Source organism: Sphaerodactylus townsendi, linkage group LG15 (genome assembly GCF_021028975.2).
Source record: "Sphaerodactylus townsendi isolate TG3544 linkage group LG15, MPM_Stown_v2.3, whole genome shotgun sequence".
Classification (NCBI taxonomy): Eukaryota; Metazoa; Chordata; class Lepidosauria; order Squamata; family Sphaerodactylidae; genus Sphaerodactylus; species Sphaerodactylus townsendi.
This window is the reverse complement of record NC_059439.1, coordinates 17918826-17944857: the sequence shown is the minus strand read 5'-3', so window position 1 is coordinate 17944857 and position 26032 is coordinate 17918826. Positions and strand designations below refer to the sequence as shown.

General features: G+C 45.4%; 1 protein-coding gene across 5 annotated transcripts; it reads right to left on the bottom strand.

Moving 5' to 3' along the window:
- DDX42 (DEAD-box helicase 42) lies at nt 1-24850 on the bottom strand. Of its 5 annotated transcripts, XM_048517124.1 has the most exons (21): nt 24723-24850; nt 23424-23607; nt 22602-22699; nt 22066-22295; nt 20526-20676; nt 19545-19606; nt 19043-19079; nt 15363-15512; nt 14979-15083; nt 13628-13747; nt 12186-12362; nt 11530-11658; nt 10787-10886; nt 9314-9361; nt 7644-7741; nt 6742-7018; nt 5720-5946; nt 3993-4103; nt 3809-3907; nt 2006-3161; nt 1-1885 (listed from the first exon to the last, which is right to left on the bottom strand). In XM_048517124.1, the coding sequence occupies exons 3-20, from the start codon at nt 22602-22604 to the stop codon at nt 2418-2420; spliced, it is 2868 nt and encodes a 955-aa protein (XP_048373081.1). In that variant the 5' UTR covers nt 22605-22699; nt 23424-23607; nt 24723-24850; the 3' UTR covers nt 1-1885; nt 2006-2417. The 5 variants fall into 5 exon arrangements, with proteins under 5 accessions (XP_048373081.1, XP_048373083.1, XP_048373084.1 ...); XM_048517126.1 differs by having other exon boundaries at nt 1-3161; XM_048517127.1 differs by lacking the exon at nt 22602-22699.
- Between the last annotated feature and the right edge of the window lie 1182 nt (nt 24851-26032).

The following is a 26032-nucleotide window of genomic DNA, read 5'->3' as shown; positions in this document are numbered from 1 at the left end:
TCCTAGTAATAAAAACATTTACTAGAAGAGCAAGCAGAAACTAAAGGGAACAGCATGTCACAAGATCCTGACACGGCTTCAGAAAAGTTCGTATAAATGAGAGGCTACAACAGAACTATTTTCAGCAAACAAGATTATCCTACCACGCTGGCAAAAACAAAAAAAAGAAAGGAAAGGAACGGAATTAGAGAGCCCAGGAACACAGTTTAAAAAAAAAAGGTGAGATATTTTCACATTTGCTGCTTCTTCCCAGGTGCTTGTGAGAGCCGTTTCAGAACAAGCACCACGTTCTGTTTCAAACAGGTCCCATTTTTAGCTTCTCCAGGTACACTATTCTTCTGAAATCTTCCCAAACTTACAAAGCTTGAAAAACTCCCGGGATCTGCCTGCCAAATCGTTACAACTTGATACGGTATACGAAAGGACTCTCTCCCCAAGTTTGTGTTAACCGGGGTTGGGGTGGGGAGACCATTTTAAAAATCTAGATCATTTACAAACCAATCTACACAAATGGAAAGCCTGCTGTGTAAAAATCCATTTTTGTATCACTCGTCTACTGGAGAGCCTTTCCCCGACTTGCCTCGCCTGCCTTATCTTCATCAGTTTCCCAGTTTTAACAGAGCTTCTGTTCCCAAAATGTTTATTCAGGGCAGCGTTAAGCCTTGAAACTAGACCATCCCCGGGAGGCAGAAGCGACCAGATTCCGCTAGCAGGGTCTGCAACCTGCGGCTCTCCAGATGTTCATGGACTACAAATCCTGTGATGGCTGACGGGAATTGTAGTCCATTAACATCTGGAGAGACACAGGTTGCAGACCCCTGTATGGTGAGCAGCTTTTGCTGCACGGAATTCAAGATGTTCTATAGCCACATAGAAATATAGGATGATGGGAGAGGATATATTGTATGACAATTCAGATTGGATACGCGGGAATGTTGCCATTCTGCCCCTAAAAATATCTCCTATGAAAAACAGCAGGCAAGGGACTATGACAGAAGGGGAGGGCAAATTTATTTGTTTTATTATTTATTTTATTAGTTTTATATCCCGCCTGCTACTGGTATATGCCATGTTACCAACTCGACGATAGCTGCTTCCAAGTTCCTTATCTCAGCTGGAGTGAGTACGGAGGAAGAAATGAGCGCTGCAGGGTATGCTGCTTAAAATGTTCCCTGCATCTCTCTCCTCCGCTCCTTGGAATAAAATGTCAAGCATACCGAGCAGCAGGGGACAGAGGGGGTGATTTGATATGCTGCGATGCTTCTCTGTCTTAGGTGTGGACTACAGACACGTGTGGGATTCAAGCCACAGCCCCTGCTCACAAATCTTAATAAAAGACGGGAGCCAGTAAGTGGGGGGATGACACATCAAATGGAAAGGGTCAAAAGATTCTCTGAAGGTGTGACTTGAGCCACAAAAAGTCATGTTGTTTCTGACACAGGACCGTAGGTTCTGTGTAGAAGGGACCGCTTGATTATCAACTGCCCACCCAGGGATCATCGTTTCACCTACACGTTTGCTGTGTGGGATTTACCCTTTTCAACAGAAAGAACTAAGTAGAATTGCAACTTGGTCCGCCATGTGCTACACCGTCTGTGTTTAACAACGCTCTGCTTAGGTCCTGGTACCGTCCTAGGCTGGCACTAGGACCCCAATGGAGCATTCTAAAACAAAGACGGTCCAGTACACAGCAGACGAAATTACAATTCTACTTAAGTTTTTTGTTGTTGAAAGGGTTACAGCCCATTCCTAGTCAACCCATTCTCTTGTGATGCTGTGCATGCAGTGCAGCTGCACACAGGCTACGTTAATATGAACAGGGCAAGCGGATCTGGACACTGCCGGCTAGTATGACCAGCTGAAAACGATTTGGCAGGGTCTCCAACTCTGGCCCTCCAGATGTTCATGGGCTACGATTCACACTGGCCCCTGCCAGGTAGGGGCTGAAGGGAGCCGTGCTCCGTGGACATCTGGAACGAACATCTGGAGGGCCAGAGTTGGACACCCCTGGTTAGGAGCACAATGGTGATGGTTGTAAAGACTAGGCAGGCTGGGTTAGTTGAAGTCCACACTGATTTTGGGGGGGGGGGAGAGGGGGATTCTACCCAGCCTGAGCCTCTTTCTGGACACCAAGCACAAACGCAAAACAAAAACATCCCAACCAAAACTTATCGTTCTCGCTAGCCGAGCCCCTCAGCTGGACGGACGTTGAAAGGCAGAGAATGGAGAAGTCCCGTGAGAGGGGACGCTTTTCCTTTTTGACCAAAGCACAACACCTACGTGCCATTAAAGTGAAGCTGTCTACGGATGCACCAGCCAAGGCTTGGCTAGGGAACGTTCTTGTCCACTATTATCCTTCTCAGTGACTGCTTGTGGGTGACCGAGCCTCCTCCTGGAGGCGCTGTTGCTACGTGGCCTTAGCTATCCCATCGACTCTTCTTGCGCTTTGGGGGTTCAGGAACAGCAAAACCATCTATCTTGCTGTTGTCCCTGCTGCTGCCGTCTTTCCTGTTCTCATTGTTGTCGTCCTTCCTGTTCTCGTTGTTGCCGTCCTTCCTGCTCTCGCTGTTGCCGTCCTTCCTGCTCTCACTGTTGCCATCCTTCCTGCTCTCGTTGTTCCTGTTCTCGCTGTTCCTGTTTTCGCTGCTGTTCCGGCTGTCCCCATTATTCCGGCTGTCCCCATGGCGGCTGCTGCTTCCACCACCAGAATGTCGGCTTTCGCTATGACGATAGCTGTCCCCGTGGCGGTTCTCTCCATGGCGATAGCCATCTCCATGGCGCTGGCCGTCGCCGTGGCGACCGCTGCCATCGCCGTGGCGCTGGCCGTCACTGTGGCGACCACTGCCCCGGTTGTCACTGTATCGTTCGCGGCTTCCAGTGCTACCTTCCCGGGCGCTGTTGCTGGGATTCGCACTGTTGAACCCTTGAATGCCAGGGCCTGGGAACGGAGGGATGCTGTTCAGGGTTCCGGAGCTCACGAAGCCTGGGAGCCCTTTTGGTGCGCTCATGGGGTTGTCGGATTTTGCCAGGAAATTCTGGGCGGAATTTGTTGGCACGGAGTTCAAGCTGCCGGCGCTGGTCCAGCCGCTGGCACCTGCAGAAGAGGTGCCGGACTTCTGGTTACTGAAGCTGGCAGCAACAAAGTGACTCTTATATTGGGACTACAGGAAGGAAAAAGAAAAAAAAACACTATTAAAAAAAACCCACACAGTACGTGCCACTTTTTCTGTTTTCTCTGCTTCAGGGGCATTAGATGCTATCAGTAGAAGAGCTTGGATTTGTACCACGTCCTTCTCTCCCGTAAGGAGTCTCACAGCAACTTACAAACTCCTTTTCCCTTCCTCTCCCCACCGCAGACATCTTGTGAGGCAGGTGGGGCTGAGAGAGTTCTACAGAACTGTGACTAGCCCAAGGTCACCCCTCAGGCTTCATGAGAAGGAGCAGAGAAACAAACCCAGTCCACCAGATAAGAGTCTACTGCTCACATGGAGGAGTCAAAACTGGTTCTCCAGATTAGGGTCCACCGGCTCTTAAACACTACACCATGCTAGCTGGGGGTGTGCCCCACAGCTCAAGGAGTTCCTCTCTAATTGCCACATTTCCTGTGGGTCAAACTTCTCCAAGGTCAAACTGGTCAACTCACAACACTGGCTATTGGCTGTGGTGGGTTTCCCAGGCTGTGTGGCCATGGTTTGGTAGTTTTTGCTCCCAACCGTCTGCCCACATCTATGGCTGGCATATCACAGTAAGAAATAAATCTTACCATTACATGGCAGCGATTGGTACTAGGGCAGCTAGTCAGTCCTACCTGAAATGCTGCCTTCATTGCAGAAAGCCTGTCTCCCATTGCTCCTGTTGAAGGTTTATATGCCTCGTAATTACTCATCACGCTGTTACTCCCGCGGTCCTGCAATGCAAAGATGCTGTAAGTTAGCCTTGTCTGTCTACAACCCAAGTGGCTGAATCAGGGACGGTTACTCGGTTGTACTTACAGAACCATCAGAACCCAGGCCAGGGCGTTCACGGTACCCCAGGCCGCCGCCGCCAATGTTGAGCTTCTTGCCCTTCCCTCCTTTGAAACGGGATTTTCGGAACCAAGCATTCTTTCAGAAGAAAAAGGACAGCAACATGAGTGAAAAAGAGATAAGAACATAAGAAAGAGCCTGCTGGATCAGACCAGAGTCCATCTAGTCCACCACACTGCTACTCACAGTGGCCCACCAGATGCCTTTGGGAGCTCACATGCAGCATGTGAAAGCAATGGCCTGCTGCTGCTGCTCCCGAGCACCTGGTCTAAGGCATTTGCAGTCTCAGATCAAGGAGGATCAAGATTGGTAGCCATAGATCGACTTCTCCTCCATAAATCTGTCCAAGCCCCTTTGAAAGCTATCCAGGTTAGTGGCCATCACCACCTCCTGTGGCAGCATATTCCAAACACCAATCACGCATTGCATGAAGAAATGCTTCCTTTTATTAGTCCTAATTCTTCCTCCCAGCATTTTCAATGCATGCCCCCTGATTTTAGTACTGTGATATCTGGGAGATGTTTGTTAGATGCAAGCGGTACATCATTATGGCCCCTCGAGGCTACTGAATTCAGGATAGTAATGCAGAAGCAATGCCCATGCCCTGTCTCTCAAAAGTGAACAATATGAGAGTCTGGAAAATTCATCACAATTCTACATTGTAGGTTCCCCGCAGAAGCAATAGACAAAAAATCTAACCAAGGTTAATTTGTTTTGAACATGTAGGAGGGGAGGGAAAGCCTCTCACATATTTGCAAGGAGGAAACTCTGGACTTGAAGCGCCTTTTGAGAATATGCCTCAGAACCTAACTGTGAGGATCAGACTAGAAGCACTAACTCAAACTGGAGAAAAGTCAGGCTGAGTGCAACTTGACTACGACAAAATGAGCCTGTGGTAGAGATGAATCCACAAGAGAACACAGACCACTCCGATTCAAATTCAATATCCCTTAAGCAGATTCCGAATGGGTCAAAAACAGTTTACACTGTTTACACTGCTTTCACACTGCTGTTTCTGGCCTATGCGGAATCCACTTTAGACTATCCTCAAAAAACCGTGGGCTGGATCCAGCCAGCTTTTTCACTCAATCTTACCCATCTTTTCTGCAGCACCCATTCCACATGGCTTTTGTCCTTGTATTTGTTAATGTATTTGATAGTCTAGATCTAGTTTAATGTATGTTGTTGTATATTAATATAGTGCTGCTGTTATGACTATTAGTATATTGTTAGGTTTGTAGTGTTAAGTCGCCATCTGAAATGTGACTTTATTTTAGTCTTATGTATTCACGAGTCATAATGTTATAATGTATTTTATTTATGTTGTTAGCCTGCCTGAGCCCTTTGGGGATAGGGTGGGGTACAAATTAAATTGATGATGATGATGATAGTCCCATGACAACCTTTTTGGATAGTCACAAGGGACTCCCTTCTCCTTTTTTTAACCAGGGGAAGACCTGGTTAGACCCAATCTACTGATTGGCTACGGCAGAATGAAAAACTGGACTCCAGGTACTCTTCAGTAGACTGCTCCATGGCTCAAGCATAGAAAAAAACATGCTGTGAAAACACCAAGCACAACTCTGAAAAAGGAGTATCTACCCACCCATTTCAGGTAGCTCACTTTCAAATCCACAAGGCATGTTTCAGGCAAGGAAAAGACAAAGGTGCTTCTGAATGCACGCCTGCTTTACCTGCATGGCTAAGTCCAAGAGTTCTTTGGAAACGTTTTGGTTGGCGCCTTCCAAGTTCCGAACGAGGTCTCCGGCAAAGTTGCTGTCCTTGGGAGTCAGCAAAGTATAAGCCACGCCCTTCTCCCCTGCTCTTCCCGTGCGACCAATTCGGTGGGTGTGGGTGTCAATATCACGGGCCACGTCGTAGTTGATCACAGTCTTAATGGAGGGAATATCAAGACCGCGAGCTGGAGCATGGAACAGAGGGGGGGAAAGTCTAAAATCAACCATTGCAAGTCTCCGCCCTGCTTGCGTTGCCTCTCCACCCCCTAGGCTGAGCCAAGTCTACTTGGGCCTCTTCTCTGGTCACCTCCCATTTAGGAAAACTTCAGTTAGCAGCTGACAGAAAATCATTTCATCCCCAAGAAACTTTCAATCCAAACCAGCTAGTGATCTGCACTTTTGATTAGAAATCACAGAAACATCAAGTCAATCAGATGCCTTCCTGAGCAAAGTCCGACCAAGTCCTACTGACTCCCTAAAAACACTTGATGGGCATAATGGGTATGAGAGCCAGTGTGGTGTAGTGGTTAAGAGCAGGGGGACTCTAATCTGGAGAACTGGGTTTGATTCCCTACTCTTCCACCTGAGAGGCAGAGGCTTATCTGGTCAACCAGATGCATTTCCACACTCCTACATTCCTGCTGGGTAACCTTGGGCTAGTCACAGTTCTCCCTGAATTCTCTCAGCCCCTCCTACCTCACAAGGTGTCTGTTGTGGGAAGAGGAAGGGAAAGGAGCTTGTAAGCCACCTGGAGACTCCTTACAGGAGAGAAAGGGGAGATATAAATCCAAATTCTTCTTCTCATATTGGGGATCCCTGCCCTAAACAGATGCCAGCTCATTTTCTGTCACGCATGGACACTTAAGGGAAGAAAGACAGGTTGGAAGACTGGTGAAAGCCAGAAAATGAGGAAAGGCAGGGGTGTCTAGATTCAACAAGGCTCCTGGGCCTTTAAAACTAACCTGCTCCTGTGCCCTTACCTGCCACATCCGTCGCAACCAGAACTGGGAAGGCACTCTTCTTGAAATCTGAGATGACCTTGTTCCTTTCGCTCTGGTCCATATCACCGTGCAGCAGCCCCAAGCTGTGCCCTTCTTGCCTGAGGTTATTAGCCAGTTCCTCAGCATTTGCCTTCTTGGTCACAAACAGCAGGACGCTCCCCGAAGAGGTGAATTCTACAAGGCGGCTGGTCAGCCAGTTCCACTTGTTGGGGCCTGAGGAGAGGATCTCCACAATTTGAGTGATATCTTCATTTGCCTGTTTAGATGGGGGGGGGGGGGGGGCGGGGTGTGAAGACGAATGGGAAACGAGGAAAGCAAGTCAGAAATCAGCAATACAGTGCAAATGCCTTTACCCAAAAGAGCCTGGCAGAAATGCACCCCCAGAAAGCCCTCTATATTTAAAGAGAGGCTCAATGGCCATCTGACAGGGTGCTTTGGTTGTGTGTCCCTGCATTGCAGGGGGTTGGACTTGATCACCCTTGGGGACTCTTCCAACTCTATGATTCTATATTCAGTTCTTTCAAAACATGATTTCCAGGAAGGGAACTGGAAATGTTAAGAACATAAAAGCCTGCTGGATCAGACCAGTGTCCATCTAGTCCAGCACTCTGCTACTCGCAGTGGCCCACCAGATGCCTTTGGGAGCTCACATGCAGGATGTGAAAGCAACGGCCTTCTGCGGCTGCTGCTCCCGAGCACCTGGTCTGCTAAGGCATTTGCAGTCTCAGATCAAGGAGGATCAAGATTGGTAGCCATAGATCGACTTCTCCTCCATAAATCTGTCCAAGCCCCTTTTAAAGCTATCCGGGTTAGTGGCTATCGCCACCACCTGCGGCACCATATTCCAAACACCAATCACGCGTTGCGTGAAGAAATATTACCTCTCCAATGTCTCCTTGTACCACACGAATCGGATCAATCAGAATGTCTCGGGCGAGTCTCTCAATCTTCTTCCGAAAAGTTGCACTGAACAACAAAGCTGCGGGACCGGGAAAGCCGTGCTTAGTTTACACAGGAAGGGGGTGATGCTGGAAGTCACAGGATGATCCCGAAGCAAAACCCCCAGAAATGAGACATGTGACATTCTACACATAGTCAGGGATAAGAGCCTGCTCTCAACTATGTGTCTCACTGCCAGGAAAAAAAATGCTTCCAGCTAGCATAAAGTGCAGCATCTAAGGTCAAAATGTGACTTCTCAAACAATCTCCATTGCAGCTCACCAACAAAACAAGCTGCAAAGTTGGCAGTGTGTGATCCCACTATAAGATGATTAGGTTTGCTCAAGCGGGGACAGAAAACTAGTTTCCTTCCAGCCCAAGCATTGCAGGAAGCTGTGGGGAGAGGTTAGCCTGACCTGCTGGCCGAAGGAATGTGATCTGCCAGGAAAGACGGAATTTTTAATAGGATTTTTTAGGAAGCATTCTTCCCGATGCTACTGTCTTAATTTCTTGTATATGTTGTACTTCTGTTGATACAGATAAATGACTGCAATATAGATTATTGTTTATTTGAACTGGTTGTTGACTGTAATAAATTAATGATGCTGCTGCTGATCTGCCAGGAATCATGGAGCTACTAGGCACTGTAGCTACCACAGGACTCGTTTTACTATTCAGGTATCAATATGGTATAGTGAAGAAGAAAGTTAGATTTATATCCCCCCTTTCTCTCCTGCAAGGAGACTCAAAGGAGCTTACAAACTCCTTTTCCTTCCCCACTCACAACAAACACCCTGTGAGGTAGGTGGGGCTGAGAGAGCTCAGAAGAACTGTGACTTGCCCAAGATCACCCAGCTGGTATGTGTTGGAGTGCACAAGCTAATCTAGTTCACCAGATAGACTTCCACAGCTCAAGTGGCAGAGCAGGGAATCAAACCCAGTTCCTCCAGATTAGAGTACACCTGCTCTTAACCACTAGGCCACTGCTGCTCTTTGTTAAGTGGTTAAGGTGTTGGACTAGGCTCTGGGAAACCCAGGTACAAGTTTTCGCTCTGCCATGGAACCTTGTTGAGCAACCTGGGGCCAGTCATACACTCTCAGCCTTGCCCCTGCCAAGTATTTGGATGGGGGACCCCCAAGGAATACCAAGGGGTGTGACACAGAGGCAGGCAGTGGCAAACCACCTCTGAACATCTCTTGCCTTGAAAACCCCACCAAGGGTTGCCATAAGTCAGATGTGACTTGGCTGCAAAAAAGGTCAATAATATGAGGATGGAGAAGGGCTAGGAATGGGGGGAAAGCCCAAAGGAATGCGAGAGGAAGGGGAAATGAAGAGCCAACGGCTGGTGGGACTACCAGCTGCCTCTACATGAACTGACATGGCAAGGCCTGGGAAACGGTCAGTCCTGGAGGAGAGGAGAATTAGGCAAAGCAGAGCAAATGTGTTTCATATCCAACTTAACTTCTAGGCACAGAAAAAAGTTCTGGGTTTGGGGAAGACCTCGGACCTGAGGAGGAAAAGCAAGCATCTCCTCCCAGTAACAGACATCTCGACAGATGTCTCATGAATGGCGTATTTCAAATTATTCCACAATAAGGACCCCGCACTCACTCTGCCTTTCGGGACGCACGTGGCTGGCGACTGAGCGGACTTGGTATTCTAAATGAAAAGAAGAGAGTTCCAGTGAAGGTCCTGTTTGCTCTGATGTACACAAAATGCAGCCTCGTTGAGATTTCTAAGCAACCGACCAGCTAAATTGAGCATGGCATGTAGCTGATGCAAAACTTGATATATTCTGAGATAATGCACATAAAATGCAGAACCATCTCCAAACTCAACTTCAGGAATTTTTGAATTCAGAGCTATTTGGGCTCAAGGTGTTTAAAAAGGTAAGATTCTAACTCCTGCAAACATCTTTTGTATACATTATAAAAAGGGTGTTAATCGGGAGATTACAAAGCTAGAACCTTTCACGACAGATAAATATTTGCTCCCTGTTTCACTAGTGGCTTGACATTAAGGGCAAGCCACACCTACAAACTACTACTTAGATACTCTAGCTTTATGTTCACCATGTGAAATTTGGTAGACAAAGCTAGCTGTCAGCATGAGCCGCTATGCTATTTCGGAACACCAGGAACTGCAGCTCATGGAAGGGGGCAACTAAGCTGTATCCAGAGAATTTGGATTTTGAAAAGACTGTATTTAGAAGAGACGAGTTCCAGCAGGTGACTATTACAAGGAATATTTTAATGTCATACGCCAGAAAAAAAAACCTTTCTTTCTGGTGAGCAACACACCGCGCTCTTCCTTGGAAGCCACCTAATATTGAGTTTTAGCAGTATGGAAGCACATCGAAAGAGGTCAATTAACACCCTCCCATGATTAATCCACTAAAAACAAATCAGGAATCAATCTGGAGTTGTGAGCTTTCACACACAAGCTTCGCCCTTGGCCAATTTCTATCATAACCAAGAGACGGACAACTGTACAAGATGGCATCAGTTCTCTCTGTCTGTCGCGCCAGCTATGGACAGACAAGATGTAGCTGCAGAGTCAGGGCTCCATGCCAACTCTGCTGCAACTACTATGCTCCACCTTTATCTGAAGAATGTTAAGCAAATTAGAAAGCGCTAGTCACTCAAATAACCCTCCCCTTGGCCACAAATGCTTCCTTGAGCATGAATAGGAGCCCAACTCCTTTGGAAGGGAGTTGGGCTTGAAACTTTGAGTTCTGAACTGGCCACCAGAGGCCAACCTTTCATGGGCCCACCCAGAGACCAGGAGAACCACTCACAGCTAACCACAGAGATCGCCACAGGGTGTGCATATTTGTACACCATTATTCTTGACTTCTCAACATTTCTCCACCTGACTTCCCAAACTTTCATTACTCTTCAATTGGTCAAATCACTTTTCCCCCCTTCCTAGTTGTTATATTCCATATCCAAGGACTTTCATTTTTTTCCCCACCACTGAAATAAATCTTTGCTGAGCACACAGCTGAGGAAGACATCCTCATGGGTCTGCCAAACTGCACTGCAGTCTTGGCGAAGATGCGAACACAGACCAGCCAAAACCTACCGAAACCCATGTCAAACATTCTGTCGGCTTCATCAAACACAAGGTAAGTGACCCTCTGGAGGTTGGTAGCTTTCTTCTTCACGTGATCAATCAGCCGTCCCTGAAACACAGCAAGCTTGTTAGTATCAAAAGTATTAAACCATATCACAGAAATTTCTACTTCGCAGCTGAAACAGGAAACAAGAGTAATAATTATTCCATTTCCCCTTCTGATGCTTCCTATTGGAGCTCCTTTCTGAGCATGACTAGTATGATCCTTGCCTGACAGTTTTATAAGGAGAAAGTCGAATACCAGCCAGCCAAGGAAACAAAAATTTTTGAAGGCAGCACTTGAGGGAAGATTGTTTAATTGTTTAAACATCTTGGCAAGCCCCTCAGGAGCAACTGATTCCCGAAGATCTAAGGCAGTGGTTCTCAACTTTCCTAATGGTTCTAAGGCAGTGGTTCTCAACCCTTTAATACAGTTCCTCATGTTGTGGTGACCCCCAACCCTAACATTTATCCATTTTACAGATGGGAACACTGATGCAGAGAGTCTTAGGCAACCCCTGTGAAAGGGTCGTTCGACCCCCAAAGGGGTCCCGACCCCCAGGTTGAGAACCACTGATCTAAGGCCCCATTTCTCTCCCACTGGAGACTTTACACCAGTTCAACTAATTCAAGAAAGCTCTGCTCCCTTTGCAGACCCAAAGCTGAGCCTTCCAAACCCCCCGTGGCAGCAAGCCGCCCAGACAAGCACTCACTGGGGTGCAGACCACTATCTCTGCTCCTTCTTGCAACGCCTTCGCTTGCTCCCACATGCTTCCTCCGCCATAGACTGCTACAGAGCGCAGGTTGTAGGCTTTCCCAAAGCGCTTGCATTCGGCATGGATCTAGCAGAAGACAAGTGCACACGAAACATTGAGAGGATAGTAATGAAGAAAGTAAGAAAGCAACGGACGGAACTGCAAAATGTATACATCTTCCCCAGCCATTTATCTAGGAGGAATATTGTCACAGGCTTTCATGGCAAGAATGAACTGGCTGCTGGGGTTTTGGCAGGCTGTGGGGCTCTTAACGTTCTGCCCACATCTGTGGCTGGCATCCTCAGAGGCATGGCATGGCGAGATGTGTTTCTCTCTTCTCGTGACGTGCCTCAGATGCCAGCTGCAGATGTGGGTGAAATGTTAGGAGCTAAAAACTATGAGGTCACGGCCGAACAGCCCAGAAAACTCACAACAATGATCCACCCTTACAATAACAGAGACGCTTTTCTCCCACACAGGGAGCCTTCCCTAGCAGCAAGAAAAAATTTCTCCAACGGCAAACCATAGCAGAACCCTTGGTGATGTCTATCCCCGTTCCAGGACAGTGTTTACTAATCCATCAGCCTTTCAACAAGCTCCAGAGACACATCTACCTGCTGGCACAGTTCTCTCGTCGGACAGACAATCACTGCGATGGGGCCATCTCCTGGTTCCAGCTCCTTCTGATCCATGATATGAACCAACATGGGCCAAATGAAAGCTGCCGTCTTCCCGCTGCCGGTCTTCGCTATGCCTATCATGTCTCTGCCACTCAGTGCTACTGGAACACCCTAAAGGGGGACAAGAAAAATAACCACCTGGAACCTATTTTAAACCCAGCACCTTTCCAAAATGCAAGAGGTGACACTGAACTTGGGAGACGATCAATGACATCTGCATCGTATCTCCCTAGGGAAGTCCTGTATTTAAATAGAAGACATTTGTCGACACCTCTTTTGTAACAGTCACAGGAGGAGTTACACCGCTTGCAAATGTCAAGGTAACTAAATTTATAAGTGGCTGGGTCAAAGGTGTCTACTACTGTTAGGACAAAATGGCTGTCCCAAGTCAGATATTGCACGAAGCCTGCGTCTCAAGGTTTCATTGGGAGAGATTCAACTGGGATGAAATTGTGCAGAAGGGGAAGTGGTTAAAAAAAGACAGATATTTGGAGGTCCTCTGTATGACGTGTTATACTGCTAAACAAAGAACCCAACAGAAATAATGCTGGAATAGATCGATAGTCTATCAAGTTCCCCACAGTGGCCAACTGGACGCCACTAACAGCAGGGCAGGAAGGCACTTACTTCAGTCAGTGATAGTGGCTTGGGAGTGACATATGGATTTCTGATATACCACCTGTAGGTCTTCTGTGCACTGTTCCAAAATGAGGGACTGGCCCTGGTCTCAGGACAGCGGGCAAAGCTTTTGCTGGTGGAGTTTGTGGTTTGCAGGTGTTTCCCACCTTGAAACATCAGCCACAAGAGCAACAGGTAAGCTGGGAGGTGCAGGCATCATGCCAAGGTTGGAAGTAAATGTGGTTGACAGTAACTGCAAAAGTGGCCATCTATGAGCTCCAGAGTGACCAACATTGCCCTTGATCATCAGCACTGATTCTATTGCACGGGAGTTTTACAGATACCATGGACCACCAAAGAGACAAGTGATAGGTCAAAGTGATAGGTCAAAAATCTTCCTAGAAGTTCAAATGACTGAACTGAAGCTATCATACTTTGGTCACATCACAACAAGAGACAATTATCATGAAAATTGAAGGCAGAAGGAATAGAAAAGGACCAAACATGAGATGCCCTGACAATAAAGGAAGCCACGGCCCCCAGTATTAATGAAAGAACATTCTGGAGGTCGCTCATCCATGAGCAAGGAACGACTTGACAGCACTTAATACACACACCTGTTAGCCAAGTTAACGGACTGTATGGTTATGTTGGGAGGTATTGTACTGTATGCCATAGACTTCTCAAAGGAATGGAAGACAACAGTTTACACTCTGGGATTTCTGTTTTAGTGCCCTACAGATCTGCACAGGACTCACTTGGCACTGAATAGGAGTAGGCTGCGTGTACTCCGATTTCCTGATCTGGTGCATGAGTTGTTCATCGAAACCAAAATGGGCAAAACTGCTTCCTGGTCTTGGCGGAGCTGCTCCAGAGACCTATGAAAAGTCATAAAGAGTTAAGCACAAAGGCTTGAATACTTTGCTCCTTTGGGGAGAGATGATTATTTACCACACCTACAAGATATTATAGAACCCGTGAGGGGGGAAAGGGGAGTCAAATCTGCTCATGGCAACCATTCTTTCCCTCGTGTTTTCTTCCTGAACAGACACCCTCACTCCACTGCCCCCAATTCCTTCCCTTTAGAAACTGAAACCAAAAAGCTTCTCTTTTGCAAAACAAAGGCCCCTTCCGCACTTGCAAAATAATGCACTTTGAATCCACTTTCACGATTGTTTGCAAGTGGATTTTGCCACTCAGCACAGTAAAATCCAGCTGCAAAATTCATTGAAAGTGCGTTATTCTGCATGTGCGGGAGGGGCCATAGAGCAGGGGTGGCCAACCTATGGCACTCCAGATGTTCATGGACTGCAATTCCCATCAGCCCCTGCCAGCATGGCCAATTGGCCATTTTGACAGTGGCTGATGGGAATTGCAGTCCATGAACATCTGGAGTGCCATAGGTTGGCCACCCCTGCCATAGAGCCAATTCCAACCTTCTTCTGCCTCCTGAATGCAGGAGTCTTTGTGTCGGCAAGGAACACTAAGCGACAGTAAAATGCTTATGATCTCCCAAGTGTCACCAGGCCTCCCAGCATGTTGCGGCTGGCCCTGCCTCTAACTGCAGCTGCTATTAAATGGGCCTTGCCCCACCCCCTGCAGCTGTTTTGCAGTGGTGACCATCACCCTTTCACATCCACGGCCTCAGCAATGTGGGATTCTTGCTCCAAGGTCAGCTCAACACTCTTTTCTTACCGTCCTCTTATTTGCAGCTAGTTATTTTCTATAGCTGCACCACCCTTCTGAAACGGTCGGTTAGAGGCAGTGCGCTAATGATGGGCTTAAGGAATGCTTATAAAACATTACTACTTTAAAAGATATTACATTCTGTTGACTGTCTGGACTGTTCTCATGTAAGAGAAGTGTCTGGGCCTGTATGCTGGGATGAGTTTTAATGAAGTCCAGTTACGGATGATTGCGTTTTGTTATTTAAACAATATTGTAACTTGCCCTGCTCTCAAGGCAGCTAACAAGGAAACGCCCCCCCATACACACCCCAAAACAAGCACACTGGACAGGAATGGTGCATTTCTGCACCTCGTGTATCACGCACACAGTCACCACTCACAAGTCTGAACGAGGTCGCCCCAGAGCAGTGCTTTGCCTTACCCGGAGGTTTAGCTTATGGCGAAGCTCCACCACTTGCTGTGGAGTAAGGCTGGTGATTTCTTCATGCTCCTCATAGAAGTTCTTCTCAAACGGTGGGTATTCAATCTGCCGGCCAAAAGGAGTTAGTCAAATGCATTACCTTGCAGGTGAAAAATTGTCTGCTACCTCTACTTGAGCGGTTTTAATGTCATGGAATGTTTGTGAACGTTCCTGTTCAGGCAATATTTGTCGACAGGTGCGCAGCTTCTATGGGAGAGCTGAGTGATCAGTTTGGCTGTGAAAAGCTGTGAGCAGTCATGCCATAAAGCCCCGTTCACATATATGTGTTTACGTGTGTTGCTTTCCAACTTTAGCACCCCAGTGTGTTGGATAACACTCTCTCACCTCTGAATGATCAATTGGAGGAAGGGGGTCAATTATTTTTTTGGATGGAGCAATTGGATTTCCATCGCTGTCATACTCCAGGTTATCCTCCTCCTCTTCTGGAACCACACCAGCATTGGGGTTTTCTGCCATATAACGGAAGTAAGCCTCCTGCAGCAAAACACAGCAGTATAACTGCATACAAGGAGTTTTTTTTCTGAACTGCTAGACACATTTAGAGCACTGCTCGTTTGAAGACTTACCTACAAAGGACAAATATTTCAACTTTTAACATTTCCTGTTCAGCAATGCTGGCGTAATGCTTTAGATGACCTGTATTAAAGACCTGTCGCTTGCTATAGCTTGGGTCAAATGGTAAACTGGAAATTTCAGGACATCCAAAATATTGAGGTAGCATCTCAAAAAAAAAAATTCACCAGCGCTGCGATGAGGCTATCTTGTTGAAGCTGAAGCCTGCTAGTACATTACTACCACTGCCCTGGAAACTCTTTCTACTAACCCCCAATATCAGTGAAATGATCAGCAGAGAAAAAAAAATACTCTGCCCGTACCCAGATGTATTCCCTTTGCTTTACAATAAGCTTTGTCTGGCTTTCAACTTTTTGTTTGGGCACCTGGCAACTAAAAATCACTTCAAGGCCAGAAATAATTTCTGAAACTGGAAGGGAGCTGGGGGTTCTTTCTATGGGCCACAAAACAACTAACACTGATATTGTTAGTTGTTTGTGGCCCATACAGTATGCAGAGCGATAACTTCTGTGACCTCGTTCGCTCCCCATCTTTTAACTCCTATTTGTTCCCAATCATCATTCCTGTATCCTTAGACTACAAAGCACGTTACAGAAAGAGCTTTCCCCACTCCTCTTCTAAATCTAAACGGGAATCCGATTAAGGGACAAGGTAAAGTACCTGTTTATGCAACACCAGAGAACCAATGGTAAAAAGTGCTAACCTTTAGTGCTCTAATCGCATCTCTCAGTTCTACTATGATGTGGCCTGGGAAAAAATTCTGTGAAACTCAAAAGTCTTGTATATTCCTATGCCATCTTATACTGAGCCAACAAAACGTATCGCTCTAGTTCAGGAATGGCCAACCTATGGTGCTACAGATGTTCATGGACTACAATTTCCATCAGCCCCTACCAGTATGGCCAATTAGCCATGGTGGCAGGGGCTGATGGGAATTGTCGTCCATGAACATCTGGAGCACCATAGGTTGGCCACCCCTACTCTAGTTGCTTTGCTTCAGGTCCAAGGAAGTGTCATTCATGAACAAAATCTTTTGAAACAGAAGGTCATGAGCTTTCCATAAACAATTACATCAAGAAACACTGATGGAAAACTGTGGATCTTTGAACAAGATTGGAGTTTTCCTCTGAAATCCTGGAAGCTTCCGTTCCATGAGGTGGAAGTATCTACGTCAGGTAACAGGAACATTCAAACACAACTCTCTTAATTGTGTGCTTCTTAAAAGGTTTTTGGAAATAATGTTAATGTATTACCGACAAAAGGAATAGAACATATTCTTAAACTTGAAGAGAAGAAATACTGAATACTTTCCCTCTTCGTTAGAATTCCATTTTAGACTGTCACTGTGTTTTCTGCTGCTCCAGAGACCAGGAGTAATGGATTCAAGGGGAAAGAAAAAATTCCACCTAAACATCAGGAAACCCTACATGACAGTAAGGGATGTTACTGCTGTGGAATGCACTACCTCTGAGTGCGGAGTCTCCTTCTCTGGAGGTTTTAAAGAGAGGCTGAATGGCCATCTGTCAGGAGTGCTTCGATTATGTGTTCCCGCATGGCAGGGGGTTGGACTTGATGGCCCTTCGGGTCTCTTCCAACTCTATGATTCTATGTGAAGGAACTGCCTCTCTCCCAGTCGATTCTCAAAATCAGGCATCTTTGTTGGGGTTTTTCCAACATAGCTGATTAAATGATAGATAACTGAAGCAGTTTTTAGAAACTGACATTCTTCTTTATGCAAGGGCTGTCTGACAATCCAGCAAGGGTTTTTAAAAAGACAGCGTGAGATGCAGGTTTGTGTGTATTAAGTCGGCAAACAACACGTTTTTCATGATGCGTTCAATTTTCTGCAGTGGTGGCAGGGAAAAGAAGTCAAGGGCGAAGACAAAGGAGGGCAGGAAGGCACAATCAATTCCACCCACCAATTAATTCAGGACTTCAATTGGTGGGAAGATGTTGCTGTGCTGTAAATTTAAGCGAGCTTCCTCTTCAGTCCTCTTCCTCAGCCTGGCGTGATGGACACTCACCAGATTAAGTAAACGTGCCCCTCTCCAAGTTAGTATTAATTTCTACCAAGAGAGAAGTGATGTGTTCTGGCTCCTTATTATCAAGGATCCCAAACAGCAGCCTTGTGCTCAGACTCAAAAATTATTCCACTTTAACCATATCACTTTAGTTGAGCTAGAACAGTGTTGCAGAAGATTCCGATAGCTGAGGCACCCTTTGTCTGAATTAAAACTGGGCATGCACTTCATACTTATGCCCGCAAGAGTTTATTTTTGGAATTGGCATGAGTAACAATGATCCACCCTCAGAGGCCTTCCCCCAGTGCTTCTGTCACTTTTCTCAGAATGCCAAATGCTGACTGGAGGTTAGAACAGGGGCTCCTACAAAGATACAACAGTTAACTTCCATAGAAGTATGTGGGTCATCTGCTGTGTCTTTGACCCAGAAGTGAAATGAATGCTCCAATCATACTTATACAAAGGATCGACAAAATCATTCTGGAAGGGGATTATCAAAAAATCTACAATGGCTGCAAACAAGACCTGCTCTCCAGTAAATCATCTTATAGTTGGAGGTAAAGGATGAATGTCTCAATATCTTCGATATATGATTGTCCCTAGATTGAAACACGCCCTTATCATGGCAAAGTTTAACACCTTATTAGTTGGCAGACATCATAAAATTCCCAAATCTGAAAGATTTTGTCCTTGTGATACTGGGCAAGTAGAAACGTTAGCACACACTTTGTTCTACTGCGCAAAAAAGTAGCACACAAGGACAAAATACTGGGCACAACTCCTTGAGCAACGTGATGGTTTAGCAGGTGAACATAAGTTAAAATTTCTCCTGGACAATTCAGATGCGGATTATTCTGAGTTAGTTGCAAAATTTCTATCTGAGATCACTGATGATTTTAAATTAGTTTATTGACTGTTCGGTTTACTGTATTTAGTGCTGTAGCTCTATGATCAATGTTCATGCCAATAAAAGGATATGTATGATTTATGTATTTTTTAGACAAAATCATTCTTCTGTGACCAGTAGGTGTCAATCGGAAAGAGCTACGGTCACAGAAGTGGCTCACACAGAATGAGAATCAATGGGCTAGAGTTTCTGGAATTTGAATCACGATTTTTTAAAAATTTAAACATAAATAAAGCTTGTGTCACTGGTGTTAAAAAACAATAATCCCTTTGACATGGAGATGAAGCACAAGCTCAAAGGATTTTCCGCAATCCATTTATATAATCCATTGCACTTAAGACAGGACAGACACACGGATACAAAATCCTCCCAGCAAACAATGCAATTAGGCATCCTTTCAAGTATCTCCAATTGATTGCAAACGACTATTAAGAAACTTGTGATTGCAGGCATTTGGCAATTTTTTTTTCATAATAGATAAAAAGATTGCGTAGGAAACTCACTTGGTCATCTTCCTCTTCAATATCATCGCGTATACCCCTGGAAAAATAAGCAGAGAAACAAAACTTCCCTGCAAATGTTCCACATACCCAACTCCGTACATTCAACCTGACCGGCATCAATGTGACTCCACATCAACAACATTCAGTAGCGACAAAGAGGTGTCCACATGAATTCCAACCCACCAGGACATGCTGAGTTATCAAGGGCCACATTGAACAAATTTGTTTTGCATCTCCCATGCATGACGGATGAACTGTTTGCAGAAGCTTAAGCAAATCAGGGCCCTCCAGCTGCAAGGCACAGTCATTCATATACCACCCTCCCATAAATCAACCCTCAGAATTCGGATCACAGCCTTTAAGGAGGTTCAAAAAGGCCCAGGGTTGCTGGCATGGCAAAAACCTTCAAATGTGATCCCTGAGGAAATAACGTAGAATCATTCCATGCACTTCTCCAACTCTCGGATTTCAACATGGATGTGATATATGAAAAAAAACTTACTTTGTATTTTTCCTTTCTTTGTCTTTGTCTTCTAGCCTCTTCATGTCTCTAGCAGCCTGATCCTGAAGGGGAACAAAAGAAAAGCGTCACAGGATCCAACATGTCTTCTTACGCGGGAATTCATGGCTACACACAAAAGAATGCAGCAGCACAAAGAATTCAGAGTCGGGTTGTTGTAGGCTTTCCGGGCTGCATGGCCGTGGTCTGGTAGATCTTTTTCCTGATGTTTCGCCTGCATCTGTGGCTGGCATCTTCAGAGGTGTCTCACAGAGAGAAGTCTGTTACACACTGTGTCCAGTGAGTCTATTACAGTGTGTAACAGACTTCTCTCTGTGAGACACCTCTGAAGATGCCAGCCACAGATGCAGGCGAAACATCAGGAAAAAGATCTACCAGACCATGGCCACACAGCCCGGAAAATCCACAACCACCAGTTGAATCCGGCCGTGAAAGGCTTCGACAATACAAATTCAGAGTCCAGTTGCCAGGAAATGACTTGTTTGGTTAACAAGACTATTGGCTCCTTGCGTTTGTAACTTATTCCTGCCCAATCACTTGAAGCATTCTGCAGTGCATAATTTAACCCAGTTCAGTGGTAGTTCTAGACTGAGCCCTCTTCCTATTTACTGAAAATAGTTTTTAAGAGTCTGCTTCCTGCCTCCCTCCCACCCAGGTTTAATTACATGCACAAAGCCTTTTCTGTGGTGAGGTCTCAATAGTTCAATTCCCTAACAAAGAAATGCAAGTATTATAAAGACTTTTGTAGCCCAACTAGCCTGCACAATATGTTTCAGACATATTCGCCCTGGACTTTAATTTTGCTTAATGGCAATATTTAGATTTTATAGCTTCACTGGAATGCTGTAATCTGGATGTTCTAAGATTAAAGGCAGATCTTTAAACAGTTTAAAATAGAGTAAAAAAAATGCCCTAAGGCTTCTAGTGAAACAGACTGCAACTTATAAAGAAATGGCAACTCACCTCGACTTCAGCCATGAACGCTTCCAAAGGGTCATCCTCACTGTCTGAGTCAGGTGTTTTGGAATGGAATTGCTGCCGAGTGGGAGAGTTCTCTGCAGGAATGTATGGCAAATCAACATTATTGGAATCTTCTTCTTCGTCCTCAAAGTACCTGTGAATTGAGACATACAAAGGACCAAGTTAGCATGTGCCAAACTAAGTGGAGGGGGAAGCATGCCATGTAAATACAATCACCACTTCCTGAGCTTCTACTAATACATTTGTTAATTACAGGCACTGCAAAGACCAATCTCTTATTTGTTTGTAAATAAATATAATAGGGGCAAAATAATATTTGTTTATTCCTTTCTTTCCACATCTATATATCGTTGCCACCAGGAATTAAATTTTTACTTCCTCCTAAAGTAGTGTGTTTGACCTTTAAAGTGGTTTTGAAGGGCTATGTGGTCCTGTGGGATTCCAGGTTAAATTTAACAAATTAAATTTTTCTTTATATATGCTCCTTAACTTAAGGGTTTCAAGAAATAATTTATAATAAATAAAACTATCTGATGCAACAATTTCTGTTGAGATGACTTTCACTTTGCATCAATCCGCTCTCTCACTCCTTTACATCTCTGAGACCATATTAGGATTTGATTCTCTACCTATTTCTCTGGGCAGTTCTACACTTAGTAGAACACTAGGCTGTTAACAGAATCAAGTCCTCTTCTGCACCTGCAGAATGATGTGCTTTCAAGCCACTTTCAATGCACTTTGCAGCTGTGTGGAATAGCAAAATCTGCTTGCAAACCACTGGGAAAGTGCATTATTCTGCATGTGTGGAAGAGGCCCAAGTCCCCTTCTCACTGTAAGTTTAGTACACACGTCTCTCTCTCTCTAACCCAGACTCTTCACAGTTACTGTTTAGTGATAACCTCTCACCTCACTTTCTCAGCCCCTCCACCCCTTTTCTCCTACAACATTGTTCTAATTTTAAAGAAACACACATAACATTTTAAATTGTGACAGGCCCAATCATAAGAATTTTTTTAAAAGGAATTGTTTAGGGGGCTCTGGGGCCATGCACAGTCTCTCTCTCTCACACACACACACTCACACATGTACAAACTTTAACTCATGCTGGGGAGATACAAGGTAAACCTAAGAATTCCAACAAGACACTCCAGGAATGGATAGTCAGTAAGGCCCCTTCCGCACATACAGAACAATGCACATTCAATCCACTTTCACAATTGTTTGAAAGTGGATTTTGCTATTCCGCACAGTAAAATCCAGCTTCAAAGTGCATTGAAAGTGGATTGAAAGTGCATTATCCTGCATGTGTGGAAAGGGCCTACGTGTGGTAGCCAGAAGGACTTTTGTGTTGATGTCAAAGGGCTTGCTTCCTTCAGCAGTCAGAAGCACTGAGGAGCTGAGAAGTGACAAACAATGAAAACCGCACGAGAAAGTGAGCAAGGAACAACGAACACCAGCTTAATTTGCGGAAACGAGCAAGCACACCTAATAAAGCCATGAAAGAAAAAAGCGGGCAGCTTACGCATTCTCCTCATCAAAGTTTGCTCGCTTGGATCCAATTTTGTAAAAAGAAGGTAGCTGAGGTGGTGTGTTCTTCCCAAATCCAGCTGCAGAACCAGTGGCTCCAAAAGCACTATGGGACTGTTGAGGGAGTTTGGGCTCTTCCTTCTTTCCAGACGATATTGCGAAGCCACCGAAACCAAAACCCCTTTTGGTGCCGGGGCCACCTTTGTTCCAGTTCATGGCGTCAGCCTGGCAAAGATGAAAAGGTATGCTAGCTGTAAAACCTCTTACCCATTTCAGAGCTAGATGAAAGAACCACAGTATGCAAAAATCTTCTAAAAAGTGGGGGAGATGATAATTTGCATGGCATTATTCTGAAAATTCAGTTAACTGTATAATAAAGAGAATATGAAGCTAATCAAATTTGAAATTTCTACAACTTAAGGGCTTGCTGTCTTAGTCCTTTACTTCTGTTCACAGTTAACCTTTGCTTCTACTCTCACATCTAAAACATTCAGAGCTCTACAAAGTGCACACTCCAAATTTCTGGCATACCATATTTTCAGTGGAGGGTTTGATAGTGTTGACTATGACAATAATTTGTGTGTTGAGATTGTGATTACAAAGTTCTCCCAAGATGAACAGCAAACAGTCTGAAAGACAAAAGACATTACCCTGTCTCTTGCATGGTAGGAACACAAGGAACAGCAGCTCTACCTGAAGGCAGAAGAGGAATGAAGACAAGCAACAAGATACCTTGATGCGTAAATAAACATGAGATGATCACATTTTACCTCCCACATACTACCAGTTATTTACAAGTGTTACCATCATTCATCTTCCTTTAAACATAAAGATGTGATCATTATTTGAGATCAAGAAGCACATTAATTTGTATCCCACCTCCCTTGCTGCAGAAATCAACCAAGAACACAAGACAGCTTTCTGAAGGCCACCTGTGGAACTCTTTAGCTGAACAGAGACATCAGTGAGGATCTTTCTCACCCAGGTCCAATGGCTAGAGAACTTGCTTTTTATATTTGTAGAGTTCACTGGTCTCTAGCTGGGCTTCCTTGTTTGAGTCACTCAAAACTGTTACATAGTGCACCTCTATTTTGTTGCCTGGACTCCATAGACTGGTCTCAAGCCAGTGGTTGGGCAGAAACATACATAGATAAATGGTTTCTTGGTGCCTTCCAGAGTCTGGAATCCTATGAATATCATTATCTGCTTGTTAAACTATCTCCATTTTACAAATATAGCCAGTGTAGATCAACAGGCAAAAAAATCCCACACTTACTTCTGAAAGTTCTGTTTTCCATTCCCACCTCCACCAATGAATTCAATGCACCCCCACTCAGGCTAATTTGTTCTCACCATTGTCCTCAGCTGTTCACCAGTACTGAGTCATCCACCTTGATGAATTAAGGTCACAACAGAATCACTAGTGCGCCAGAACAAAGGAGATGGAAGTGCAGGTGCCAGGTTGGAAGCCACTGCCCCTTCTCCTAGTCAACTGGGCTTTAGACGATGCCATCTACAAACAGGTGTCCTGCAGCACCTTCCAAGACAAACAGATTTTCTAGCTTATGCACAACCATTCCAATCTAAACTCACTGAACACTGTGAATTTTAACTGGAGTAACTGTAGGCTTGCCCTCGCCCCCAAGAGCGAGGCAACTGTTTTGCAGAAAATTAAACAGAAATCCAGTGGCCCTTTAAATATTTTTTTTTAAGTTCGGAAAGCTCTTTTTTAGAATCAATGTCCACTTGGTTGGATGCCTCAAGCTTATCTTTACTGGGCATGGGTATGTATAAAGTGCTGTCAAATCACAGCTGGTTTATGGTGACCCTATAAGTATGGAGACAAACACAGGTGAATGGCATGGTCTGCCTTAGCCTGGCACCCCTAGACTTCCTTGGTGGTCTCCCTCCCATCCAAATACTAACCATAGTTTCTGAGAATCTGATGAAATCAGGCTACCCAACTCAGGGCTTCACCGTGTGTGCTAAATTCTGTCAAGTTGCTTCTGACGACTCTGCAAATCAATATCCTCCGAATCTTCCAATTTGCTTCTGGGCCCAATTCAAGGTGTTGGCGTTCACTTACAAAGCCCTAAACGGCTTGGCCCCAGCCTACCTAAAGGAAAGCCTGCACCAGCATGTACCTGCCCAGACACTGAAGTCACAGGGGGAGGCTTTCCTTGTAAGTTTCCCCGCCCCTGCCCAGATTTGCTATCGACTTAGGTGAGCATCACTTTGATCTCATCGGATCTTGGAAGCTAAGCAGGATCAGACCCAGTCCGTACTTGGACCCGAGACCGCCGAGAAGTCTATGCAGAAGCACGCAATGGCAAACTACCTCCGTTCATCAATTGCCTTGCAAACCCTTGGGCAGAAGGACGGGGCTGCGTAGGTGATCGCCCTTTCTGTCTGGGCTGCAAAAGGCGGGGACGCACCTCTGCTAACAAGTCGCCCCTTTTCCACCAGCCCTGCACAGGGGACCCCCCTCCCCGCGGAGAGGACCGCCCCCACCCCCCGGGAAGGCAGAACTAATCGAAGGAGGCGCCAAGGCCTCTCCAGGCCGCAGCCCCGCCCCCTTCCCCCTCAGCCGCCCGGAGGAACAGCGACCCGGCCTCCCGCCTCCGGCCTTCGCTCCCTTCTCCCCTTACTCACCGTCTCTTCGGTTCCCGAAGGTGGTCGTGAGGGGTTTCTCCCCCGCCGTCCACACACAGAGACGGTTACTACGGAGAAAAAACGGGAGACGACGTTGGAGGAATGGCGTTACGGCCGACGTCGTGACGTCAGCGCGCACTTCGGGGGCGACAAAATGGATCCCGAGAGTCGCATCATAGAGACGGGAGTGACAGAAGGTCCACGCACTCTTCTGGCCTTCTGTTTGATGGCAGGCGCTCGAAGATGGGGTTGTCCCCGTTGTTTAATTGAAATTTATTTATTTTTAAATATTTAATTAAATGTTTAATTTAATGTTTAATTAATGTTTAATTTAATTTTAAATTAAATAAAAAATTAAAGGACCAGCGCTGGTCCTCAAGGGAATGGAACTCCTTCACTTAAATAAAGGAGTGTAGTGGCAATTTGCCGATTCGCAAGCGAGCCTTGTTGGGAGAAATGGAAAGAAGACATTATAATTGAAGTGGTGGGAGGGCATTTGCAATGCAGTTGCACATACACGCACAAACAAACAAACAAGAAGAATAACACAACCTAGAAGACGACAAGGAGAACAGGATGCACCCATCTATTTGTGTGAAGGTAGCCAATCGCAGGTCCTCCCTTCACATTGCCCCTGTTCATGTTATGGATGGAGGGCTCCCTGTTGGGTAATGCTGGTTTACGCTGTGTAACCTGTGTTGAGTCTCAGTAAGATGGACGGGATACAAATAAATACCAATAGTGGACTATGTTAAAGAGTTATCATTAATAGGCTATTTTCCCATTATTCCCCAAATTCTAAGCGGGAGACTACACTGCAAGGCTGTTATAAACTCTCTGCATGGCTCCGGGGATACTACAACCTTGATTCTGTCACATACCATCACTTGATTTGATTGTTATAAACCATTCTCCATGGGACAGCTTTGAAAGAAAGACCTTTTGTTTTCAGCTAACACAGAAGCAAAACAAAGAAACTGGCAGCGCAATCCTAAACAGACCCTTCGCAGTGCACTGATGTCAACTCAGAAAAAAAGTTGTATCCAATGGCAAATTCAGAAAAATGAAAAAGAAACCAAGCTATGCACCACAGAATACCTTTCGCTGAGGCCAACCCAAAGAAGACAAATTCTATAGAATCCTTCAACAAGTGAACGTTACAAAAATTTAAAAACGGAAGAGAAATGCATTTCCCCCCCATTGTTATAATATTTGCCTCACGAAGGGCTCTACAGAACTTGAAATCTGCAGTGTTTTGCTGTCTTTGGCTTGGCCTCAACTTTGCAGGATTTTTTGCATCTTCTTTGCAA

What these genes read in the sequence shown, in the direction of transcription:
- DDX42 (XM_048517126.1), bottom strand. An exon ending in CGTTCATGGCTGAAGTCGAG is followed by an intron (nt 19,607 to 20,525) that starts GTGAGTTGCCAT and finishes GTTCCCCTTCAG; the next exon opens with GATCAGGCTGCTAGAGACAT. An exon ending in AATGTTTGACATGGGTTTCG is followed by an intron (nt 9,362 to 10,786) that starts GTAGGTTTTGGC and finishes CTTTTCATTTAG; the next exon opens with AATACCAAGTCCGCTCAGTC.